Raw genomic sequence first — 26,940 nt, forward strand, 5'->3', positions numbered from 1 at the left:
ATAAAAGTTAAATTTTAAAAAATGAGTATTTTAGAGCATATTTAATTTTTTCAATTACTTTCTTTTGTATTTCTTAAAATAATAAAATAAGGTTTATTTACCTGTCCTGGGATTTTTTCTTTATCCTGTACACTAGAGAACTAGTTCCAAACTTCAGTAAAATTATAAATAAAAATCACATATTAAGAATTAAAAGTATGTCGGAATTTTATGCTGATATTTTAAAAAGTCACTTTGAGCACATCTCATCATTAATAGGTTAAAGGTGGGAAAAAAGGGTAGAAGAAAGGACACCAATTTTGGAATTACACAGATCCCTAGATTTAAAGTCTACCTTAATTTTAACTACTTACTAAAAGGTAAAAATAAGTTTCTTAACCTCTGTCAAAATCAGAATGATCAAGAATATACTCTCAACCTAAATTTGCTGTAAAATGTAAATGAAATTTTGTATATAATGGGCTTGGAAGTTAGTAAAGTACATGTTATTGGGGGTGCGGGACAAGATGGCAGAATGGGAAGATCCTGGACTCCCCTCCTTCCACAGACACACCAAAATTACAACAACACATACAGCAACTATTTCTGAGAATGACCTGAAAACTATCAGAAAAGATTTTCCACAACTAAAGATAAAAAGAGGAAGCCACATTGAGATGGTCAGGAAGGGTGCAGATGCAGCCTGCCTGGGACCCACACCCCCAACCCTGGAAACCAGGGGCAGGAATGATATCACATTTGTAGTGGTCATCCCTGAGAAACAAAGGCTCGAAACCCTACATGAATCTCCTGAACCCTGGGGACTTGCACTGGGAAGACAAGCTCTCACAATGTTAGATTTTGAAAACAAGCAAGCTTATGTCCAGGAGAGGCAGAGGGATATAGGAAACCAAAATTTGCTCTTAAAGGTGCATGCAAAACTCACTTGCTCTGAGACCCAATACAGAAAAAAGCACCTAAGTCATACTGAGGAGATTTATTGATTAACTTTAAGGTGTGTTTCTGAGGGACTGGGAGCTGTTAGAACTTTCTCTGGGTATAGAGGAACTGGCAAGGGCCAGTCATTTTTGTTTGTTTGTTTTTCCATCATCCTCTACCTAGCTGACCCTGTGCTGGTAGGTGTCATTTCTGACTCTCCCCACGTAACTTACTTACACAATTCAACCCACCCCAGGCTTACCTGTGGACCTGACAAAGGCAGTGCTCCTCCAAAGTGGCCACCTACCAGACCTAACAACCACTTTCAGCTGGCAGCAGAGACCATCCAAAGCAGCTCCTTTCACCACCAGTCCTGGCAGGCACACTTGATTGGCAGTACAGCCTATCCAAGGTGGCTCTCCACCCTGACAGACTTGGCAGGTGCCCTTGACCAGCACTGATATTCCCCTGAAGGTGATCTCACACCAGGAGCCAGTCACACACAACAGAGTGCATGCAACATTTGTGGTTAGGCCTTTCAGCCAGATGCATGGCAGGCCAGTCCCACACACTAGGTATATCCACAGCAATCACAGCCCAACCACAACATGAGGGCACATGCAGCCCACACAGGAGAAAATCCTGGGTCACCTGGTTCTGGCAACCAGGCAAGACAGTGCTACTGGGTCTGATAGGACACCTCTACTCAAAGCCACTCTTTCAAGACAAAGAGATGTAGCTGATCTACCTAATGCATAAGAACAAACACAAAGAGTTAGGAAAAATGAGACAAAGGAATATGTTGCAAATGAAAAAACAAGGCAAAGCCTCAGAAAGAAAAAATAGCTAAATAAAATGGAGATAAACGATCTTCCAGGAAAAAGGGTTCAAAGTAATGGTCATAAAAATGTTCACTGAGCTCAGGAAAAGATGAAGGAACACAGTGAGAACTTCAATAAAGAGATAAAAATATTAAAAAAAAACTATACTAGAGGGAGTCAACAGCAGATTAGATGTTGCAGAAGAATGGATCAGTGATCTGAAAGACAGGCTAGTGTAAAAGACCCAATCAGAATAGTAAAAAGAAAAAAGAAACCAAAAGATGAGGATCGTTTAAGGGAGCTCTGAGACAACACCAAGCATACTAACATTAGCATTATAAGCTTCCCAGAAGAAGAGAGAGAAAAAGGGACAGAAAAACTATTAGAAGAAATAATGGTGAAAACATCCCTAAACTGGTGCAAGAAACAGACATCCAAGTCGAGGAAGCACAGAGAGTCCCACAGATGAACCTATACCATGACAAAATTATATAATCATCTCAATAGATGCAGAAAAAGCTTTTGACAAAATTCAACATTCATTTAAGATACAAAAACTCTCAACAAAGTGAGTGTAAAGAGAACATACCTCAACATAATAAAAGTTATATATGACAATCCCACAGAAGCATCATACTCAATGGTGAAATGCCGAAAGTATTTCCTCTAAGATCAGGAACAAGATAAGGATGCCCACTCTTTCCAGTTCTATTCAAAATATTATTGAAAGTCCTAGCCACAACAGTCACACAAGAAAAAAGAAATAAAAGGCATTCAAATTGAAAGGAAGTAAAACTGTCACTGTTTACAGATGACATGATACTATATTTAGAAAACCCTAAAGACTCCACCAAAAATATTAGAGCTAATGAATTCAGTGAAGTAGCAAGATATAAAATTAAAGTACAGAGATATGTAGTGTTTTCATACACTAATAATGTTCTATCAGAAAGATAAATGAAGAAAACAATGTCATTACAACAGAATCAAAAAGAATAAAATACCTAGAAAAATTTAAGCTAAAAGGTGAAAGAGCTGTACTATGAAATCTATAAGACACTCATGAAATTGAAGACAATACAAAAAAATTGAAAGATATAATGTGCTCATGAATTGGAATAATTAATATTGTTAAAATGTCCATACTACCCAAAGCAATCTATGGATTCAACGAAATCCTTACCAAAATACCAATGACATTTTTTCACAGAACTAGAACAAATAATCCTAAAGTTTGTACGGAATCACAAAAGACCCAAATAGCCAAAATAATCCTGAGAAAGAAGAAAAAGACTGGAGGTATTATGCTCCCTGATTTCAAAGTATACTACAAAGTTATAGTCATCAAAACAGCATGGCAGTGGCATAAAAACAGAAACATAGATCAATGGAACTGGATAGAGAGCTCAGATATAAACTTACACTTATATGCTCAATTAGTCTATGACAAAGTAAACAAGAATATACCATGGGGAAAAGACAGCTTCTTCAATAAATGTCTTGGGAAACTGGGCAGGCATATGCAAAAGAATCAAACTGGATCATTTTCTTACACCATATACAAAAATAAACTCAAAATGTATTACAGACTAAAGTGTGAAACCTGAAACCATAAAATCCTAGAAGAAAATGTGAGCAGTATGCTTTTTGACATCAATCTTAGCAATATTTTTTTTTGTATATGTCTCCTCAGGCAAGGGAAACAACAGTAAAAATAAACAAAAGGGACCACATCAAAGTGAAAAGCTTTTGCACAGGGAAGGAAACTATCAACAAAACAGAAAGACAACCTACTGAATGAGAGATGATACTTGAAAATGATATATTCAATAAGGAGTTAAAATGCAAACTACATGAAACCAAATCATAGAATTCAATATCAAAAACACAGCCTGGGCTTCCCTGGTGGCGCAGTGGTTGAGAGTCTGCCTGCCGTTGCAGGGGACAACGGTTCATGCCCCGGTCTGGGAAGATCCCACAAGCCGCGGAGCGGCTGGGCCCATGAGCCATGGCTGCTGAGCCTGCGCGTCCGGAGCCTGTGCTCCCCAACAGGAGAGGCCACAACAGTAAGAGGCCCACGTACTGCAAAAAACAAACAAACAAACAAAAGAAAACACACAGCCTGATTAAATAATGTGCGGAGGACCTGAACAGGCATTTTTCCAAAGAAAACATATGAATGACCAGAAGACACATGAAACAATGCTCAATATCACTAATCATCAGGGAAATGCAAATGAAACTCATGAGATTTTGAGATCTTACACCTGTCAGAATGGCTATCATCTAAAATACAACAAATAACACATATTGGTGAGGATGTGGAGAAAAGGGAACCCTTGTATACTGTTTTGAGGAATGTAAATTGGTGCAGCTACTATGAAAAACAATATGGAGTTTCCTCGAAAAATTAAAAATAGAACTTCCATATTACTCGGCAATTTCACTTCTTGGTATTTACCTGAGGAAAATAAAAACACTAAATCAAAAAGATATATGCATCCCTATGTTCATTGCAGCTTTATTTACAATAGCCAAGATATGGAAACAACTTAAGTGTCCACAGGTAGATGAATGACTAAAGAAGATGTGGTATACATATACAACCAAATAATACTCATCCATAAAAAAATGAAACCTTGCCATTTCAAAAGCATTGATGTATCTAGAGGATAACATGCTAAGTGAAGTAAGTCAGACAGAGGAAGACAAATATTCACTTATATGTTTACTCTAAGGAAAAAATCAAATGAACAAACAAAACAAAAACAGGCTCATAGATACAGAGAACAAATAGCTGGTTGCCAGAGGGGAGGGAAGTGGAGGGTTGGGCAACATAGATGAGAAGAATTAAAAGGAAAAAACTTCAAGGTAAAATAAACATCACAGGGATGTAATATACTATATAAGGAATTTAGTCAATAATACTAGAATAATATTGTATGGTTATATATGGTTACTAGAGTTAACTGCTGTCATCATTTCATAATGTGTTTAAATGTGAAATCACTATGTTGTACACCTGAAATTAATATAATATTGTACATCAACTATACTTCAATCAAAATATGTATATAAATCATTGATGAAATAATTTTATCATTCCCAAATGATCAGTTACTAAGGATAAATAACAGATTCACAATAATTCTTTTTTCTTGAGGGGTACTTCTGGGAAAATTATTCAGGTAATGGCAATCTTTTGTTTATAGTTTCCCTTTAAAATCTTCCAAAGATTATAAATAAAGGAGAATTTCATAGTTATACAAAGTTTATATTGATAAATAGTATATATACACACACATACATGTGATTTTTCATTTTGGATATTTACTAAAATTAGCTAAATAGGTTGTAATTTAAGTATGGCAGATACTTACTGAAAGCCTACTCTAAATAACAATGCTTTCTGATGTTAAGAATGTAAAGTTCCTGTCTCCAAGTTACTTATAATTTATAAAAGGGAATTAATCTATTATATTAGAACAAATATGCTCATGAAATTATACTTGTAGTTCTGAATATTTGTTAACAATGCCTCAGATCCAAGATATGTATTGATTTCTATTTAAGCTCAGGCATGAATTTGAATTGTATTTGCTATGGGAAGAATATGTAAGGATTCAATCAAATTGTTAGTGAGTCATCATCTACATTGTAATCAGAACTGCTCTAACTTATTACATGATATAATATAATACTTTGAGGTAGAATTATTATCTTCATTTTAGAGATGTGGAAGTTACATGTGAATAGAGTATTACCAAATTTGTGAATATTCAAACACTGTCAAACCATGGAAACATCAATGATATACTTTATAAATATGTAAAAAGTGGGGAAATGTCAGGTTTGCTAATAGTTTAATTCTAAACAAAATCCGTACTCTCCAAAAAGTATAGGGCATAAAACAAGTAAAATAATCTATGGAGGAAAAAATCAGGATACAAAAGAAAAAGGAGGCTTCTGCTTGATAGAGAATGGAAGACACTCCAAAGTGCCCTGTAATTAAAATACCAGTAAATCTGGGCAAATTGCAGCAATAACATTAATTTTTTGCATTGCTGGACTTGAAAGTAAGAAAAAACTCCAAGAAAAAAACTTCAGCCAAATAGCTGAAGAACAGTGAGGTGAAACCTGGGATAGAGTTTGCTACCCGAGTACAAAAGACAGCATTTCCTTGGAGTGGATGTCCACACCTATGGTAAGATCTAGAGCATCTACTTTGGGCCTAACATGAGGTGGGAGAATGATCCAGAGACTTTGCATTAAGCCTGGAGCATTGAAGAGGGCTGATAAAGCTGTATGTCACTGGTGGCCCTGGTTCTTTGTTAAAGCTGACTTATGCTTGCTAGAGGAAAGTGTGAAAAGATTTTAATGTAAAATAGAACCCCAAAATATGAAATAGATAATCTCACGCATGCTCCCTGAGGGAGATAACACAAGAACCGAGAGACTGAGTTCCCACAAATGCCTGATTTAAAGACCAAAATTTACCAATGACCATCTGCCAAGAATCTCTCCCCATCCTCAAGCCAATAAACTAACTTCTTGGACTCTGGCTGGAGTCTGCCCTCTTTGCATTCCTTGCCCATAAATACAGCCTGCCCCAAGCCCTCAGTGGACCAACCTGTAGCTTGCTAGAGATTGCTTCTCCAGAATTGCAATTCCTCTGCTATTCCAGAACCAACTCAATTTCTGGTGTCAGAAACAACAAACAATAGACTTAGACTCTCAAGCTTTTAGATGTTAGAGTTATTAGCTACAGAATATAAAATAAACCTGTGAAATATTTAAAGAAATAATAGATTAAATTTTTCAAAAAGCAAGATGTAAGATGAGAACATCAATAACATTATCATATATATCTCAAAAAATTTGAAGAGAAGTTTCATAAGTGGACAATGTTGAAATTACAAATTTTCAGAGGCCTCTGCTGTTAAGTGTGGATTAGCTTGTATCAAATAAGCTATCTCCATAAGAGTATAAAGTGATAGTCTTAGAATACAAAATTTAGCTGTTTAAAGACATTAGAGATTAAAAAAAAAAGATATCAAACACTTAGGAGGACAAATCCCAGATAGAAGGGATGAGAATTGAAATGAGGCCAACATCCCTTGCCATTTTCCCCTTGGGAAATGGCTGATTCACAGGCAGCACTAGGCTGAGAGTCCTTGAAGTACTTGTTGGCCCAGGCTTGTTGGTAGCCTTATGCAGCTGGGGAGACACTAACTGTAATTCAGGGCAACCAAGGTAGTCAGGAGTTTAGACTCAGAAAAAAGAATGACAAGGCATTATTGCTTGTCTTCTGGGCACTTGCTAATTTGTAAGACGTATACAGGGAGAGACAGAAATCCAGGCAGAAAATGGAAGCTAAGATGCTAAAAAATTAGAACTGGCTCTTCTGAGGTGAAAATAAAATGGCACTCAGGGCCCAGTAAAGACCAATGGCCTTGGTATACATACAGAAAGCAAACAAGAAGTACGGCGACCCTCACAGATACTACATCTTAGCCTCAAATTATCTAATGCTTGTTTGGAAGAAGGTGTTTTGCTCTTACTTAAGTGTCTGTCAAAAGGAAAGTTATCTCTGAGAGAATTTAAGGTTGTCCATAGCCTCTATATATTCTCATGCACAGTATTCATCATTCTCTCCAAAATTGCCAGGTATGCTATGCTACATACTAGATGTTTACAGCAAACTTGTAAAATATTTAAATCATTCTTTATAAAATAGACAAAATGAGAAAAACACCTCAGAAGCTATTTCTATTGAACTTTATGCCAAATACTGTAGGCAATTAGTTCAAAAAACTGAAATAAAATATGTAATAATTGGAAAAATAGCAAACTAATATGTCACTCTTCAGCAGTATATTTGATGATTAAATACATAAAAATTGAAATTACAAAAATATTCAATTTCATTACTAAAAGGAGAAATATAAATATAATGACAAGAACATGGGGTTCATTATATTATTTTTTCTACTATTATGCTAAAATTTTTTAATAATAAAAAGGTTTTTTAGACAGAAAATTTGTTGATAAGGCCCTAAAAATGGCACTATTTCCATAATTTAGTGCTACTATAAATTCTTAAAAACTTTCAAGAAAGTAATCAGTTCATATGTCACAAAAGCTTTACCTTCCCACCCAGTAATTTTTCAGCCAGTTATCTGTATAAACACGCAAAGCTTAGGAAAAACTCTTAACATATGCAGATACTAGTGATGGTGTTATTTATAGAAAATAAAATGGATTATTCCACCAAAGTGTTTGATAATAGGATTAAGCTCAAGTAAACTGTGGCATTTTTCATGTGAATAAGAATTAGTAAGGTACTTGAAATGATGTATTTAAAAAATTTAATGAAATATAAATTTACACATAATATAATTAATAAATAAAAGCAACAAAATAATAATTCTTAGGTATGTTAATAAATCTAAATATACCTATATTTAGATACCAGAGTAAGAGTGATGAAGACAATTGTAAGTAGGTAATCTCTGTATAAATGTAGATATAGAGTTATGTCTGTATACAAACATGTATATATATATACACACACACACACACGCACATTTACAGAGAAATTTGGAAAAGAAAATATGCCACTCTGTTAACAATGGTAACAATGATTATATTTAAGTTATAAGCTCACAGTTGGTTTTCCTTTTCTTATCTATACTACTGTACATTTACCAGGTTTTCAATATATGTTCATAATTAGAATGAAATAAAATGAATCTTCAAAAAATACAATTTCTATGAGTACAAAACCAAATTATTTTTATTTGCATGGAATTTTCTAATAATCAACCAACATCAGAAAATAAATTCAATAGAGACTTTTTGATACAAATATTTTCCAGTAACCAATAACACCAAATTTTATTTCATAGCTTACATGAATCATACATTAGTGTGAGACATTTCAAGCACTTGAGAATAAGCAATTAGTGTTTTACTTTTAACTCAACTTCTAAAGGATTTATGATGATTCCTATGTGATTTGTAATAAAATTCTTACCAAAACGAAAGCATATTTATTGGTACAATTTACTGCATTGTTTTAAATCTGCATTTGATTTCAGTTGAAAACATTTAAAAAATTTGTTCTCCTAATAAAAATAGTTTTTAAAAATTCATTGACTTTTTCCGTATTTAATTTTATGTCCCCTCATTTTTCATTCATAGTAGAACAAACATTAATAAATATATTAATCATTTTAATTGGCCTTAAATATGCTATAAATTACTACATCATTAAAAACTTATTTTTCAGTATTTTCCAGTATGGCAGTGAATTAAATCATACTTTCTAAGAGATACTGCTAACTTCATTTATGACTTGATTCTTTTCTCTCATACAATTCATGTGATTCCCAACTCTTGAATGTTGTTTGTATTGGTATAAAAGGCATTTACTCTACATAATGCTAATCATATAAATGCCACTGATATGAATATCTTGTTGTCCTATCTTCTTCCCTATGTCACATTACTATTCTGTCATAGAACCACTATAGTCCATGCCTCCAAAGTTCCTAGATGGCTTGGTCTTAGTCCATAATGTGATAAGGAAAGTCAGCCCAGGTTGCTGCTGAGTTCTCTGATTGTCTCTTTGGCACTGAACAAACATGTTGGAGTGCTGTGTATTAGTTTAGCCTCTTTACATTTAATCACTGTAATTGTTACAGAAACACAATACAGTATTGAGAAAAGATAAATTAGACTAGAGATTTTAAGTGACATTCGTGGATTTGAACAGGCATCTCTCTGATCGCAAAGACTACTTTCTTCACTCGGAACATCACCTGCTTTCTATGATGTCTAGATTTCAATTCAGAATCTATCATGCTTATCCTTTCCCTGAAATCTGCTGTGTCTTTCCTCTACTACCATGTGGCTTTCATTTCTTCACTGGCTATATTTCAGCCATAAAGGATTTCTCTCCATTTTTAAAGATGTCACACTTCTTTAGCTGTAAACCCTCACATTTTATTTATCTCTAGTCTGGAATTCACCACCACACCTACTCTGCTGCTCCAGTAATATGCTAAACTAATGCCTAATAATTCTTTAGATTTCAACTAAAAACAGCAACAACAACAAACACTTTCTCTGTACTTCTCTACTCTTCTAGACTAGACTAGGTTGGCTCCCAAGCATTATACTGATTGCACTCGCAAGTCCATTCCTGTAACACTCATTTTATTTGCAAATATTTTGTTTACTATTTGCTTTCCTAGAGTAACTTGGAAGCTTTGTGAGGTAGGGGTAATATTCATAATGTTCACAAGTTCTTAACACAGAGCCGGCACAAAATAGATGTGCAAAAAGTGCATCATTATAGGATGCACGTATGTGTGGATATAAGAAGAAAGGAGGGGAAAGGAGAGAAAAATGCTCTGAATTTTCTTAATATTTACAGAAAATCTGCAAGAGTTGTCCTCATAGTTTATCAATCCCATAAAATATCATACGAATCCCAGTAACTGTGGAGCTGAAGAGGAATTCAATAAAATGTTTATATAGCCTTATGAGGCACAACATGAATATGTAAATAATTCCAAAAAGCACACTAAATATTGCATATCATTGTATTGTATTGTAACATACTGTATTATATTGTATTGCATTATTTTTCAAATTAGTCATGCAAAGTAAATTCCAATGTTTTGCTATATTTTTTCTTTTGATTTCCCTGCCTCTTTTTACATTTTAATTTTCCTCATTACCTTTAAAGAAAAGAAAACACAATTTTAAGATAGAATCTTAATGCCTATTTAGAGATAGCACAAGTTAATAAGGTGTAGAAAACAGCTTTTAAGCAGTAAAAGCACAATGCAAATACAAGGGATTAACTTGAAAATGTCCTAGTTGTTCTTTAAATCTCTTGAAACTGGTAAAGTTTCTGCTGCAGCAGGAAAAGTAGGTTCTCTGAGGTTTGGTAATGTCAGATTTTTATCTAAGTTATGGGATATATTTAATGTCCAATTCCTAGAGGGCTGAGGATATGGTAAGAATTCCTAAAATTTCCTTCAATTTTTTTTTTATTTTATTGCTGATTTAATCAGGAATATCTTTTTAAATCCCTTGTTTTGTCACACGCTTTTAATCTTCTGGACTACTGGATAAGTGGAACAATAGCTAAATAATTAGTAATGTTCAATTATAAAATGAAAGATTCAGAATCCCTAAGAAAGTTCAATTTCTTAAGAATTTCTTCAGTCTCAAAAGACTGCTGTGTAAAATTAGACAAATTCAAATGCTGACAAAGAGCTTAACTCAATAGACCCCCCCATACTCGTATTCTTTTATGCTATGGTAATTGTATTTAAAGTCGTTAAATTTAAAAATTTAAATTAGTCACGTCTTTCGGCTCTTCATAGCATAGTGATTTTTATACTAATGTTAATTTATTGTTTATTGCTCAGTCCTAGTTACTGGCTGGTCTGATTTCATCAATGTTCTTTCTTTACTTTTTCAATGATATGTGCATATTTACAAATGGAATTTATCTTATACAGGCATTCATTCTGTAGAATGCAGTGTTCTTGGAAAGTAAATGTCATTTATTAGACCTTAAAATTTGATAAACATATATAACATCATTGTCCTTTTATTGATATTTACTTTTATAGGTAAAATGAACTTATTAAGATGTTACAATAGGGCTTCCCTGGTGGTGGAGTGGTTGAGAGTCTGCCCGCCGATGCAGGGGACACGGGTTCGTGCCCCAGTCCCGGAGGATCCCACATGCCGTGGAGCGGCTGGGGATGTGAGCCATGGCCACTGGACCTGAGCGTCTGGAGCCTGTGCTCCGCAACGGGAGAGGCCACAACAGTGAGAGGCCCGCGTACCGCAAAAATGTTACAATAAAGTTTGCATGCTTCTGCTCCAAGAGATGGCAAATTATATCATGTGCTGTGTGTTATTTAGTATTTATTACTCTCATAAGGACTACATGGATACAGGTTAATAGATTTGTTTTCTAAGCTTGAAAAACATTTTTGGGGACATTTCAATATAATTTATGGCTATTTTTGAGAGAGATTTGTATCTAAGATATTTTGTTTCACCACTTTATACAAGAGGGTGTTAAGCACTATATCATTTGGGGGGGAAATTTTTGACTTGGTCTCTTAAATAATAACATTAAAGAAGGAGCTAGAAGTGGAGAGAGACAGGGAGGGAGGGAGATTGATGCCATTTCCTTAGTTTTTAAAGTGTCAAGTCATTTACCCTTTTTAACTAATAGTTAAGCTCTTGAATATATATGTTAATATTTTAATGCTCGTTTAATGTGATAACCACTAGAAATCCATAGCCCAGCGAATAGGAGTAAAACTTCAAAAAATTAAACTACTGAAAATCATTTTATAGCCACAGATATCTTCTTGGCAAATAAAAAATGGGAAATGTGTGTTCTCTATTGATTACCTGAATTGTTTCCCTTTGCCTCCTATTTTGGGATCTCACTTCACAGTAGTTGAGGTAAGTTCTGTTGCTTCCTCCTGATTCTTTAACAACAGAGTTCCTTTAACAGAGCTTGAATATGTGGTCATACTCTATGTTTGCCAACTGTATTTTGTACATGTATAATAAATGTATTATGGATAATTATGTCACCTATTAGACACAAACATAGGACACTTACATTATTTGTCTTGTGTACTTGTTGAGGAAAATTAAGACACATAAAAAAGGCTAAAGAGAACAAACATTCATGGAGATTTTCCCACTAATTATAGAAAAGTAAGAACAAAACCTTCGAATGTATGTATTTGGTCTTAAACAAATCATTCACTTCCTTGTAAGAGTAAAATTGGTAAAAAAAAATTTAAATTTGTAAATGATACCTGTCATAGTCAGTACACCCATTTATAATTGTCTACTTCTTTGTCTGGCTTCTGTATGAGATTCTAAACCCCTCAAAAGCAGAGGCTCGCTTCTTCATAATATTACTCTCAGCAAGCATGTGGCTGGTAGATTACATTTCCTTTACTTGGAATAGAAATACATGTTTCAATATATCCAACAAATGATTTGGCCCATGTTTTCTAGGTACTTTTAATCTTTTTTTTCATTTCATATGAAGTCTTGTACATAATGCATAAGATAAAACATTTAAAGATGAGTAAGAAGCAGAAGCAGCAACTACAGATTGAAATAATGAAAAACTGAGAGGTGTCTTAACTTTTCCCTAAATCTTACATCTTAATGAATAAACCGTGATTCTGTGAAGTTTGTTGGTATTACACAGGTTACAACCGTAAAATCACGTCATGGTGTGATACAATGTGTGTATCACTAAAGATCTAGAACTAAATACCTTTGTTGTTATCCATTCCTCCCACTGCATACAGAGTTCCAACTGTAGATTTTCTAGGTTTAGTTCTTGGACTTTGCATTAAAGTTCTTCTTTCTGGCAATAGATGGTATTTCATTGCTTCCAGAATCAGCTTTTGACATTCCAGATCATTCTTAAATAATGTATGGTTTTCTAGGTCAGCCAATATCTGTGAATAATGCACAATCACTGTTAATAATGATTTTTATAGAGATGAGCATAAGCTATCAAATGAAAAGTAGAAGATTAGTACTTATGATATTACCCTTATATTCAGAGGGATGCAAAATATAATAAGAATTAATTACACTGACAAATAAATATGAGTAAAATGCATGGCTTCCAAGAGAAACAGAATGGATATTATTTTTGATTCCATATTATTTATTATCATTTTGCCACACAGAGTATAAAGGTACTTCTAAAGATCACATTTTCAATTCCCTTTCCTTTTTAAGAAAGCTGTTCACAAGTCAAATATAGTTGCCTATTTGGCCATAAACATGTCTGGTGAAGTAAATTAAAAAATAAAGTTCAACAAATTAAGTCCTAATAAGCCTATCATAAATATTCACATATTTACTTTAAGATGTTCCAAGTATAGTTTAAATCCCTTTCAAACTAAAAAAAAATCTCAATAAAAATAAAAATTTATGCTCGTAACATCTTTTTAATTATGCAAGCAGTTGAAAAGCTGTATATCAGGCAAAGTAATAGCTTCCAGCCATGAAACTAAAAAAAAAAATTACCAAAAATGCAGCACCTGAGGGAATAATAGAGTGAGACCAGAGTTTTAAGTTCTATTATGTCTCCCTTTTACTACAGAAGGTTATCATCTCCATAAATTATTTTCTGTACATTTCTTTGAATGTAATCAAAGTATCTTTAATTTTCCTCTTTCTCTGTCCCTCTTTAGATTTTCTTTTTCCTTGACTGTTTCAGTATCACATTCTCTTCTTTTGTTCATGAATCCTGTTTTACTTCAAGTGAGTTAAATCTGTCATATGGATTTACAAAATTAATAAGTAGAAAATTTAACATTGACTCACTGACCTTTTCTTCTACATTGATAAGACACTGTACCACATTGGTACACAAATTTATTGAGTGAATAAATTAATAAATGATAGCAGCATATAATTAATTGATTTTAACACTATAATTTGAATCTTAATTAAATAAAGTTATTTAACCATTGTAATACATAAATTACTGGTGGAGATGTCAGAAAGAATATAAAAACACATAAGATACTCATATATATAAGAGGTGGGAAAGATAACAGAATGGCTCTGAGGCTGAATAAGGAGTGTAACATATTAGAATTACCAGATACTTTGGAATATAGAAGGGAAGATGTTTAAAGTCTTGCTTATGCTTCTTTTCTTATATATTAAAACTTTAGTTGCCTTCCTACCCATTTCTTTCTTTTTTAAGGGACTACTATTTTACTTGTAAGATATTAATGAATAGAAACCTTAATGAAATAGAGTTGGGACCTCAGAGGGGAAGCTCTCATACTCTGAGACAATAGTAGAGCCCAACAAAAAGAAGAAAGACTCCCCTTCTTTCATGGCAAGGACTCAACCCATGAAAAGCCAGGAACGAACTCATTTGTTTGCTTAAGGGAACTATTATAGTTTTTAAAATTCAGTAAGATGATATATACATTGATGATAAAGCTGAAGCTAAAAACATTGATTTTATCATCTTTTTGAATAGCTAAATATTTATATATTTCTAAACACTCATACAATGTATATAAGGACTATTTCAAAATGTTTATGAATAATATACAATTATAAAGAAATGTATGGAATCTTGTAAAAATAAAGTATCAGAGCAGAGTCAACTCTGAGTGCCTAGGTTTAAAATACTTTCAAGTAATAATTTCTAAAAGGAAATGAATTTCTCAATGTTGATAAATGTATGCATAAAAATATATTACATATTATTTATTTTAAAGTATATCCTAGAACTTGAAAAAGAATACATACATATATATTTATAACTGAATCACTTTGCTGTATACCTGAAACTAATACAACATTGCTAATCAGTTATACTCCAATTTAAAATAAAAATTTAAAAAAGATGCAAATTCAAAAAAAGAAAAAAAAAAAAGAACTCCTTAGACCTAGAACTTAGATCTCAGACTCCCTAGACCTCACTGCATGTGTGGCAGTCCACTTGGTCTTGAGTAAGGCTTGTCTTAAGTTTCAAACTCTCCATTTATGGGCAAACACCTCCTCTCCAGGCCTCTTCAAAGCCCACCTGGGCCTCACATGTCTGCACGTATTATAAATGGTTAAGAAACAGAGAAGAAGCCAACAGATCACAAACTTTTACATAGAGAGGTCAGCAGAAGGATCAACCATTAGAAAGACAGTGAAGTTGGTTTTGAATGAGTTTAAAGCATCTCTGCTTCATTCTCTCTCTAACTATCCAAACCACACTTCCTGGGGCTCATGAGTAAGGTGGGCTGGCACTCCTCCCCTGGGCCCCTTCATCCCTTCAGGAGGCTGCCAAGTTTGCTCTGGCAGGAACCACACCCACCAACTTCTCCCTGTTTAGTATCTCCGTTCCGCCATCCCCAAATGTCAACTGTCTAATCTGATGAACAGTTTCTAAATGTGAGAATGCCTTACTCAGGAAACACATGGTTTATTTAACTCAAGCCTTCTGAAGACAGTGGCCCTGTTTTTCTTGTTTCTCCCAATAAAAATCAGCTCATAGCAAGCCAAAAAAAAAAAAAAAAAAAAAAAAGATCTGGAAGATATACAATATAAAATTAAAACTTTTACTCTATTTCTGTAAAATGACAGATATTCTGTACTTAAATGATATTTTCCATTTTATTAACAAATAATTTTGTAAAATTTCTTAACTTTAGTGTACCCAATCATTTGAAAAAGTTATTTATTTTGAAAAAAATTGAATTCTTCATAATCTCTGTACTTATTACTGTGTGTTTTCAAACTATTACTTGTAACTATTTCTCACTTATGAGTACTATATGACTTGTGTCTGTATTTCATCTTCTCTGACACATTTTAGGATTATTCCATCCCAAATTCAGGCACAAGTTTGGAATAATAAGATGGTTAAGCTGTCCTTTAAACTTGGACTATCTTTAGATTTTCTGCAATGATCCAAGATTAACACAAATTTTTCTCCTCACTATACAATGGAAGTTAGTTTTGTTTTTTACATTCTTAAATTTTTGAATAAAATTAAACTACTGTAACAGTTCCTCTGCTTGTTCCACTTAGAAAAAATATCAATATGTTTTAATAATTGTATACTACTTTGAAACATAGTCATGTTTATGTACAAGAATTTGCACAGTAATTATCTATAAATCAGATTTTATTCTTAGGATATTATATACCAATACCCTTTCCAGTCAAAGATAATTATAGTACAACTTAGTTTACAAGAAAAATGTCCTTGGAAGTTTGTCAATATCTTCACTGTTAGATATGTTCTTACGCTTGGGATAAAAATTGACTATGTCCCTATGAGTTAATTGTGCATTAAACCTCAAGAAAAGATCTCACTATGTGCAAAATAATGTTTCAGAATATTTTGTCATGTAGAAAATATGTCGGAAATAAGAATATCCTTAGACTTAATATGAAGGACAGCATAGGGTGTATTAACGATTAAGACTGTAAAATTCTAGGAAGTTGATCCATCCGAGGATCAGCAGTCACTTTGCAAATATGATCTATCTCTCTACAACATTGGTAGTTTATCTTTGTGAGTAAATAATGACCATCAAGTTGTAGGGTAAACCTATAGCGGCAGAAGAGAACTGGGTCAATAAACATATATGCAAATCTTGTGTATGACATTCAGAAATGATTAACATAAAAAACTAGAATAATATATCCCTTAATAGCTAGAATACTCAATAGTAACTTTGTTAGTTCCAGTTGCCAGAAATGTTATAAATTTTTAATTAGAATAAAGATGTTCTTTGAAATTGTTTATATTAAACATTATTACTTTATTTTTGTACATTCTTCTTAAAGTTTACTGGCTTTATCACTAATTTCACTTTAATTAGGAAAAAATGAAAAGAAATACAATTATTTAAACAATATTTCTTTCAAATAACCATTACATTTGTTATTAAAATACAAATAATTTTAATTGTTAATGGTTTGAGGAGTTGAACCACATATTAGCAAAATAAAAAGATTTAATGTGGAGGACCCTCAAGATGGCAGAGCAGTAAGATATGGAGATCAAATTCCTCACCACAAATATATTAAAAATGCATCTATATGTGGAACAACTCCTACAGAACACCTACTAAACGCTGGCAAAAGACCTCAGACTTCCCAAAAGGCAAGAAACTTCTCACATACCTGGGTAGGGAAAAAGAAAAAACAGAGACAAAAGAATAGGGATGGTACCTGCATTTCTGAGAGGGAGCTGTGAAGTAGGAAAATTTTCCACACACCAGGAAGCCCCTTCACTGGTGGAGATGGGGGTTTGGGCAGGGGGCGGTGCTTCGAACTGACGGAGGAGAGTGCAGCAACAGGGATGCAGAGGACAAAGTGGAGAGAGTCCCACAAAGAGGATCAGTGCCAACCAGAACTCACCATCCTGAGAGGTTTGTCTGCTCACCTGCTGGAGTGGGTGGGGGCTGGGAGCTGAGGCTCAGGATTTGGAGGTCAGATCCAAGGGAGAGGACTAGTGTTGGCTGCGTGAAGACAGTCTGAAGGGGGCTAGTGGGCCACAGCTAGCTGGGAGGGAGTCTGGGAAAAAGTCTGGAACTGCCTAAGAGGCAAGATACCATTGTTTCAGGGTGCACGAGGAGAGGAGATTCAGAGCACTGCCTAAACGAGCTCCAGAGATGGGTGCAAGCCACGGCTATCAGCATGGACACCAGAGACGGGCATGAAACGCTAAGGCTGCTATTGCAGCCACCAAGAAGCCTGTGTGAAAGTACAGGTCACCATCCACACCGCCCCACCCAGGAGCCTGTGCAGCCCACCACTGCCAGGGTCCTGTGATGCATGGACAATATCCCCAGGAGGACACATGGCACACCTCAGGCTGGTGTAACATCATGCCGGCCTCTGCTGCGCAGGCTTACCCCACATTCCATACCACTCCCGCACCCTGGCCTGAGTGAGCCAGAGCCCCCTAATCAGCTGCTCCTTTAACCCTCCTCCTGTCTGGGCAAAGAATAGATGCCAGAGGGCAACCCACATGTAGAAGAGAGCCAAATCCAAAGCTGAACTCCAGGAGCTGTGTGAACAAAGAAGAGAAAGGGAACTTACTCCCAGCAGCCTCAGGAGCAGTGGATTAAATCTCCACAATCAACTTGATGTACCTGAATCTGTGAAATACCTGAATAGACAATGAATCATCCTAAAGCTGAGGTGGTGGACTTTGGGAGCAACTGTAAACTGTAGACAAAATAGACTTTAAAATAAAGATCATTACAAGAGACAAAGAAGGGCACTACATAATGATCAAGGGATCAATCCAAGAAGAAGATATAACAATTGTAAATATTTATGCACCCAACATAGCAGCATCTCAATACATAAGGCAAATGCTAACAGCCATAAAAGGGGAAATCGACAGTAACACAATCATAGTAGGGGAGTTTAACACCCCACTTTCACCAATGGACAGATCATCCAAAATGAAAATACATAAGCTTTAAATGATACATTAAGCAAGATGGGCTTAATTGAAATTTATAGGACATTCCATTCAAAAGCAACAGAATACACATTCTTCTCTAGTGCTCATGGAACATTCTCCAGGAAACATCATACCTTGGGCCACAAATTAAACCTTGGTTAATTTAAGAAATTTGAAATTGTATCAAGTATCTTTTCTGACCACAGTGCTATGAGACAAGATAACAGTAACAGGGAAAAATCTATAAAAAATACAAACACATGGAGTCTAAGCAATATACTACTAAATAGCCAAGAGACTGTTGAAGAAATTAAAGAGGAAATCAAAGAATACCTAGAAAAAAATGACAGTGAAAACACGATGACCTAAAACCTATGAGATGCAGCAAAAACAATTCTAAGAGGGAAGTTTATAGCAATACAATCCTACCTCAAGAAATAAGAATAATCTCAAATAAAAACCCTAACTCTATACCTAAAGCAGTCAGAGAAAGAAGAACAAAAAACCCTCAAAGTTACCAGATGGAAAGAAATCATAAAGATCAGATCAGAAATAAATGAAAAAGAAAGGAAGGAAGCAATAGCACAGATCAATAAAGCTAAAAGTTGGTTCTGTGAGAAGATGAACAAAATTGATAAACCATTAGTCACACTCATCAAGAAAAAAAGGAAGAAGACTCAAATCAATAGAATTAGAAATGAAAAAAGAGAAGTAACAACTGACATGCAAAAATACAAAGGATCATGAGAGATTACTATAAGCAACTATATGCCAAAAAAATGGACAACCTGGAAGAAATGGACAAATTCTTAGAAAAGCACAACCTTCCAAGACTGAACCAGGAAGAAATAGAAAATTAGAACAGACCAATCACAAGGAATGAAATTGAAACTGTGATTAAAACTCCTTCGACAAACAAAACCCCAGGACCAGATGGCTTCACAGGAGAATTCTATCATTTAGAGAAGAAGTAATACTTATCCTTCTCAAACGATTCCAAAATATAGCAGAGGAAGGAACACTCCCATATTCATTCTACAAGGCCACCATCACCCTGATACCAACACCAGACAAAGATGTCAAAAACAAAGAAAGCTACCGGCCAACATCACAGATGAACATAGATGGAAATATCCTCAACAAAATACTGGCAAACAGAATCCAACAGCACATTAAAAGGCTCATACACCATGATCAAATGGGATTTATCCCAGGAGTGCAAGGATTCTTCAATATACTCAAATCAATCAATGTGGTACTCTATATTAACAAATTGAATGGTAAAAACCAGATGATAATCTCAATAGATGCAGAAAAAGCTTTTGACAAAATTCAGCACCCATTTATGAAAAGAACTCTCCAGAAAGTAGGCATAGAGAGAACTAACCTCAACATAATAAAGGCCACATATGTCAAACGCACAGCCAACATCATTCTCAGTGGTGAAAAACTGAAACCATTTCCACTAAGATCAGGAACAAAACAAGGTTGCCCACTCTTACGACTATTATTCAGCATAGTTTTGGATGTTATAGCCACAGTAATCAGAGGAGAAAAAGAAATAAAAGGAATCCAAATCAGAAAAGAAGAATGAAAACTGTCACTGTTTGCAGATGACATGATACTATATATAGAGAATCCTAAAGATGTTACCAGAAAACTGCTAGAGCTAATCAATGAATTTCATAGAGTAGCAGGATACAAAATTAATGCACAGAAATCTGTTGCATTCCTATACACTAATAATGAAAAATCTGAAAGAGAAATTAAGGAAACACTCCTATTTACCACTGCAACAAAAAGAACAATATACCTAGGAATAAACCTACCTAAGGAGACAAAAGACCTGAATGCAGAAAACTATAAAACACTGAGGAAGGAATTAAAGATGATACAAACAGAGAGAGAGATATACCATGTTCTTGGGTTGGAAGAATAAGCATTTTGGAAATGACTATACTACCCAAAACTATCTACAGATTCAATTCAATCCCTGTCAAACTACCAATGACATTTTTCACAGAACCAGAACTAAATATTTCACAATATCTATGGACACACAAAAGACCCTGAATAGCCAAAGCAGTCTTGAGAAAGAAAAATGGAGCTGGAGGAATCAGACACCCTGACTTCAGATTATACTACAAATCTACAGTAATCAAGACAGTATGGTAGTGGCACAAAAACAGAAATATAGATCAATGGAACAGGATAGAAAGCACAGAGATAAACCCATGCACATATAGTCACCTTACCTTTGATAAAGGAGGCAAGAATATACAGTGGAGAAAAGACAGCCTCTTCAATAAGTGGTGCTGGGAAAACAGGACAGCTACATGTAAAAGAATGAAATTAGAACACTCCACTCCCTATGACCATGCACAAATATAAACTCAAAATGGATTAAAGACCTAAATGTAAGACCAGACTCTATAAAACTCTTAGAGGAAAACATAGGCAGAACACTCTATGACATACATCACAACAAGATCCTTTTTGACCCACCTCCTAGAGAAATGGAAATTAAAAAAAAAAAAATGAAAAATGAGACCTAATGAAACTTCAAATCTTTTGCACAGCAAAGGAAACCATAAACAAGGTGAAAAGACAACCCTCAGAATGGGAGAAAATATTTGCAAATGAAGCAAATGACAAACGATTAATCTCCAAAATATACAAGCAGCTCATGCAGCTCAATATCAAAATAACAAACAACCAATCCAAAAATTGGCAGAAGACCTAAATAGACATTTTTCCCAAGAAGATTCACAGATTGCCAACAAACGCTTGAAAGGATGCTCAACCTCACTAATCATTAGAGAAATGCAAATCAAAACTACAATGGGGTATCACCTCACACCGGAGAATGGCCATCATCAAAAATCTACAAACAATAAATGCTGGAGAGGGTGTGGAGAAAAGGGAACACTCTTGCACTGCTGGTGGGAATGTAAATTGATATAGCCACTATGGAGAACAGTATGGAGGTTCCTTTAAAAACTAAAAATAGAACCACCTTATGACCCAGCTATTCCACTACTGGGCATATACCCTGAGAAAACCATAATTCAAAGGGTCATGTACCACAATGTTCACAGCAGCTCTATTTACAATAGCCAGGACAAGGAAGCAACCTAAATGTCCATCGACAGGTGAATGGATTAAGATGAGGCACATATATACAATAGAATATTACATTACCATAAAAAGAAATGAAATGGAGATATTTGTAGTGAGGTGGATGGTCCTGGAGTCTGTCATACAGAGTGAAGTAAGTCAGAAAGAAAAAAAAAATACTGTATGCTAACACATATATATGGAACCTAGAAAAAAAATGGTTCTGAAGAACCTATGGGCAGAACTGGAATAAAGACACAGATGTAGAGAATGGACTTGACACGGGGAGGGGGAGATTTAAGCTGCGATGAAGTGAGAGAGTGGCATGAACATATATACACTACCAAATATAAAGTAGATAGGTAGTGGGAAGCAGCCACATAGCACAAGGAAATCAACTCGGAGCTTTGTGACCACCTAGAGGGGTGGGATAGGGAGGGTGGGAGGGAGACACAAGAGGGAGGGGATATGGGGATATATGTATATGTATAGTTGATTCACTTTGTTATAAAGCAGAAACTAACACACCATTGTAAAGAAATTATACTCCAATAAAGATGTTAAAAATATATTTAATGTTTTTTAATCCTGTGTGCTTACACCTAGACACTACTCAAACTTCATTTTCCAAGAATATTTATATGAATTTATTTCAAATGCTTGCTATAGATTGGAAATTATGATTCTGAAAATATTGCTTCATTAAAATAAAATGTACTATTCAACTATCCAGATTTTGCATTGGTTTTCCAACCTCCAAATAAGAAAACATTCAAATAATTGTCTCCTTTCTCTATAATTACCTTAATGTGTCAAAGACAATACCCTCTTGGCTAGAATCTGTCATGATTCTCTGCAGCAACTTGGATGTATAAATACTACCTTAAATTGTAACACTGTAACATTTCTCTTATAAGTAAACAAAATCAAATGCACAAATTTGTCCTGCACAACCTACTCTTATTACAAAGAGGGCACACAACTCTAATTTTGCAGTAAGAGTCAAAAAATATCTACATTATATATAATGTTAGTGGCTGAGAAGAAAATAAACTATATTCTAAGGTATTCCTTAAGTAAGAGTAATATTGCCTGAATGAAGACATAATCTGAAAGGCACGGTAACTAACAGATTTGTACAAAGCATTGCAAACACATCTTTCTGTACCTTTTATCTGGTTAAAGTGTCCATTGGAAAATGGAATGCAATATTGAATAAACAGTTAAAGAAAGATGTGTAAACTTATTATGGACCAAAGAATGTATTGAGTCTTCTAAGACTATATCCTTGGGCAATCAAAGTTATGAAAACATTCTCACATTCATAAGAGAGTGACAAAATTTCATATACCTCATATTATTTCATAATATTTGAAACTGTTATTTTGCTATTGGCTGTTGTGCTAAAGTAATCGACTCACAGAATTTGAATGTATAAAACAAAATTGTTTACTATTAGAAGTGACAGTCCTTAGAAAAGAAGTGACAGTTTCATACATAGTCTTTCAAGTTTTCTGCTTGAAAAAATAAATAAGATGAATATTATCATATACTGTAAACACCAGGAAAAGTGATTTTCTACCTCAATGTCTTATAAATAGGGGATACAAATAAAATATTTTCAGTTGTTTTTATTAAGCAGTTTCTAAGACATTCTACAGGGAAACAATGAGGGTGTAGTCACACTGAGTGTGACCTTGAAACTTGAGCCTATTTAACAGTCAGTGGAGGTGCTGGTCAAAGGAGAGAGTTCAGTTATGACAGAACTTTGTGGCAACACAATAAATAAACTCATAGGTAGGGCTGTCCCACTTCTCAAGGGAAAACATAAGTTGTCTTATGCCTAAGGAGGTTTTCTATATATTTCCACCTTTTCTGATAGACTTTCAAAGACTATAGAGAGGGAATTGGACAATTATGCTCAAAAGTTTGCCATGTAAGTTAGTTGGTTCACCGATTTTTTGTAGTCCTTCATCAGTTATTATTTCAGTATCTGCTTGCAACTGGAATGGTCTAAGCTTATGCAACAGTAAGTAGCTCAACCGTGGACAGAACATCTGTCTGCAGCCTGAAAAATACTCATCTATATGAATAGATAGACCTGCATCTTACCCCTAAAATCCCATTAACATCAGTTGAAAAGAATTTTGACAAAGAATAGAATCATGAAATTTTAAGAAACTGAAATATCTTCTTGTTGTTTTTGTTGGCATAATGACGATTCTGGCTAAAGTGTGTGAGGATATTATTTTTATTTTTAAATACATGAGAAAAGTAGACAAACAGAGCTTTTTATGTTCTCTTTCATCCCTATCATGTCAAAAGGGAAACACAAATTACTGACATGCTAAAGCTTACATCTGATACATATGAATGATACAGCAGAAAGTTTCCTTCTCCAGTTATTTGGAAGAAACCATCTATGAAGTGAGGAGCAGGTTCATTAATTTTATTCTGAATACAGAAATATTTGATTGCCTTAAGAAGAAAAATAATTGGCTAAGCTGACGGTACAAATAGAGAAGAATAATGACATAATCAAAACAAGTAGAGCTCATAATATTAACTCAAATGACAGTTATTACCGATAAGTGAAATGGGTTTCATGCATTTATAATTTATGATTAACTTATATTTATTTAATATGGGTTTGGAGTTCTGTAGGTGGTTTGAAAGCTCAGAATTTCTAATACTGAAATAAGTGATCCTGTGCCCTGCATGAACATCACCTCCAACCTGACAAATTTTATTGCATCCTAAGTAGGCTCTGGACCTTGCATGCATGCATGGATTCATTTAGCAAATATTTAGTTAGCACCTATTTTGTACTGGGTGCTATAATAGATCCTGGATACCTGCAATCTCTCTTACCACTAATCTATTCTACTCAAACCCACCCTCCTCTCCACCTCTTAGAACACCTTCGTTAATTTACTTTGTCTAGGTTATATTCAAAACCATGCATTATTTCCTTATTGTTTGCATGACATTATTCAACAGCCTCAGACTAGCACGCCATAAATTCTATAACTTCATTTTAGCTATTCAGTCACTTTCCCCAATACCTTAGTGCACATTATTCTGTATTTCATAATTTAGCTCTTCTGATCTCTTTCCTCTCATCTGAACAGATTATGCCTTTAAAGAAAGTGATATTCATAATGCCTTTCCCTCTGGGGCTTCAATTAAAATATGACCCAATCTTCAGAGTTCAGTTTAAGTCTTATTATCAATACTTCCAGGAGGACTTACCTATTACTCAGGTCACAGTTGGCATAATTTGTTTTTATTGGTCATATCAGACTTTAATCAATTGCCATCTGTATAGTCACTTAAGGGATTCATAGTCATGCTAAGTCATAAACTTATAGGAAATCAGGGAACATGTCTGGCACTTCTTCTTGAAAACAACTAAGAGGGTCTCCTAGGAATTGTTTAATAACTATTTAAGTTATTGATCATTTACTATGATTAGAATATCTATTAATTTATTTTAAATAATATATTCAGTATTGAAATTTGAAAATATACAATGTATAGGCAGAAATATATTCAATATCACATCCCAACTTATATAATTAAAAATATTCACAAATATTTATGGTGCTTCAAAATTATCTTTGCTTAACAACCAACCAAATATCTGTATTTCTAAATGATTTATCTCAGGCCCAGCTGATGGTTTGCTAATTTTCAGTCATGGTCAATAGCAAAATTCCATTACACAGATAATTTGGGATCTTGGACATTATGGTAAGGTGATTTTGACTCTTAACTAAGAAGCATTAAACTTGAATGTTCCACTGGCAATTCAAATTCACATATTTAAATCTGAACTTTCCCATTATCACTCTCCTTTCTGTATTGGCTTAAGCCTTCTACTTTTTATTGGTTGTTTAGGGTATTTCTTTACCTGTATTTCTATTATAAGATATTTCTGTTTAAGCTGATTCAAAATATTTTGGAAAATATGGTATCAATAAATAATTATTCCTCAAATTTGTCTTCCTTTCTGAAATACTGATCCATTGAAAATTCTATTCTATAAGTTTCTTATCTTTTCAGTCAACTCTACATCTAAAGCGTCAACAAATATTATTGATTATTATAATATTGCCTAAGACTCTTCCATTCCACTATTCCCTTTCCTTTCCAAAAGTCACTTCTCTGGTTGACAGCCTTATTAGCTCTTTTCTGAGTTTTTGAGAAAGATTCATAATTTGAATTCTTATATGTGGTACAAGCAATCACATACAGAATTAATACTACTCCCACATACTGTCCTGAAACATATACATTCAAAATTTACTGCCTTGCTATCTTGTTTTAATGTCTTGCATTACAATTGAAAGTATTTCCTAATGTAACTTTAAGCACCTAGTTCAGGCTCATTTCTCTTTGTACCTCCAGACCAATTTTCTACTTTGACAAGGCTATTCTATTTACTATCCCCCGTGTGAACAATTTCTTTATTGCATCTTTAATGTGATTTTAAATCTTTGTACTATCTGACTCTTAGGTGAGAATAGTTGCTTCACCCTGTGTAAAAAGTTTATGTCTTTTTGTATATAAATCAATATCCTTAGGACTTAAACTTGATCTCTAATTTCCTTAATTCATGTTTTAGTACTGTATTGTTTACACTTTGTAGTCACCAGTAGAAAAAATATACTGCTTTTATCTTGCTTGTATGGTTTTATATGTATCTCGTTGTAAAATATTAACTGTATTTATTTGAATTTTAAAGGTGAAATTAGTAGGAATATATCTTTATAAAATTCTGTTATTTGCGATCTTATTTTGCAGGAGGATAATTAAAAATGAATGTGTTCAAATGTGTGCAGATTCATCATGGGAAGCCATTGTTTGTATTTATGCTTCTTTTAGATTTTCCACAAAAGTATTTCTGACTGAGAAACACAGATCACAGTAATTGGTAAGCCATCTTTGCCATCTCAGTGAGGAATCAGACTCATATTGAGAAGAATAGAAATTGTACATTTGTGCTTTTTGAGGACACCATGACACCTATGAAAGAGATTTGCATAATCT

General features: G+C 34.2%; 1 protein-coding gene across 2 annotated transcripts in view; it reads right to left on the minus strand.

Annotated features, from left to right (window-relative positions):
• KLHL1 (kelch like family member 1) overlaps window positions 1-26,940 on the minus strand; it is a 370,292-nt gene that overhangs the window by 88,072 nt on the left and 255,280 nt on the right. For both annotated transcript variants that reach the window (XM_029210217.1, XM_029210216.1), the window contains one exon: window positions 13,084-13,270. In XM_029210217.1, the coding sequence (XP_029066050.1) occupies window positions 13,084-13,270 (187 nt within the window). The remainder of the gene's footprint in view (window positions 1-13,083; window positions 13,271-26,940) is intronic.

This window comes from Monodon monoceros, unplaced genomic scaffold, assembly GCF_005190385.1.
Source record: "Monodon monoceros isolate NGI ecotype Baffin Bay Population unplaced genomic scaffold, NGI_Narwhal_1 Super_Scaffold_8, whole genome shotgun sequence".
NCBI lineage: Eukaryota > Metazoa > Chordata > Mammalia > Artiodactyla > Monodontidae > Monodon > Monodon monoceros.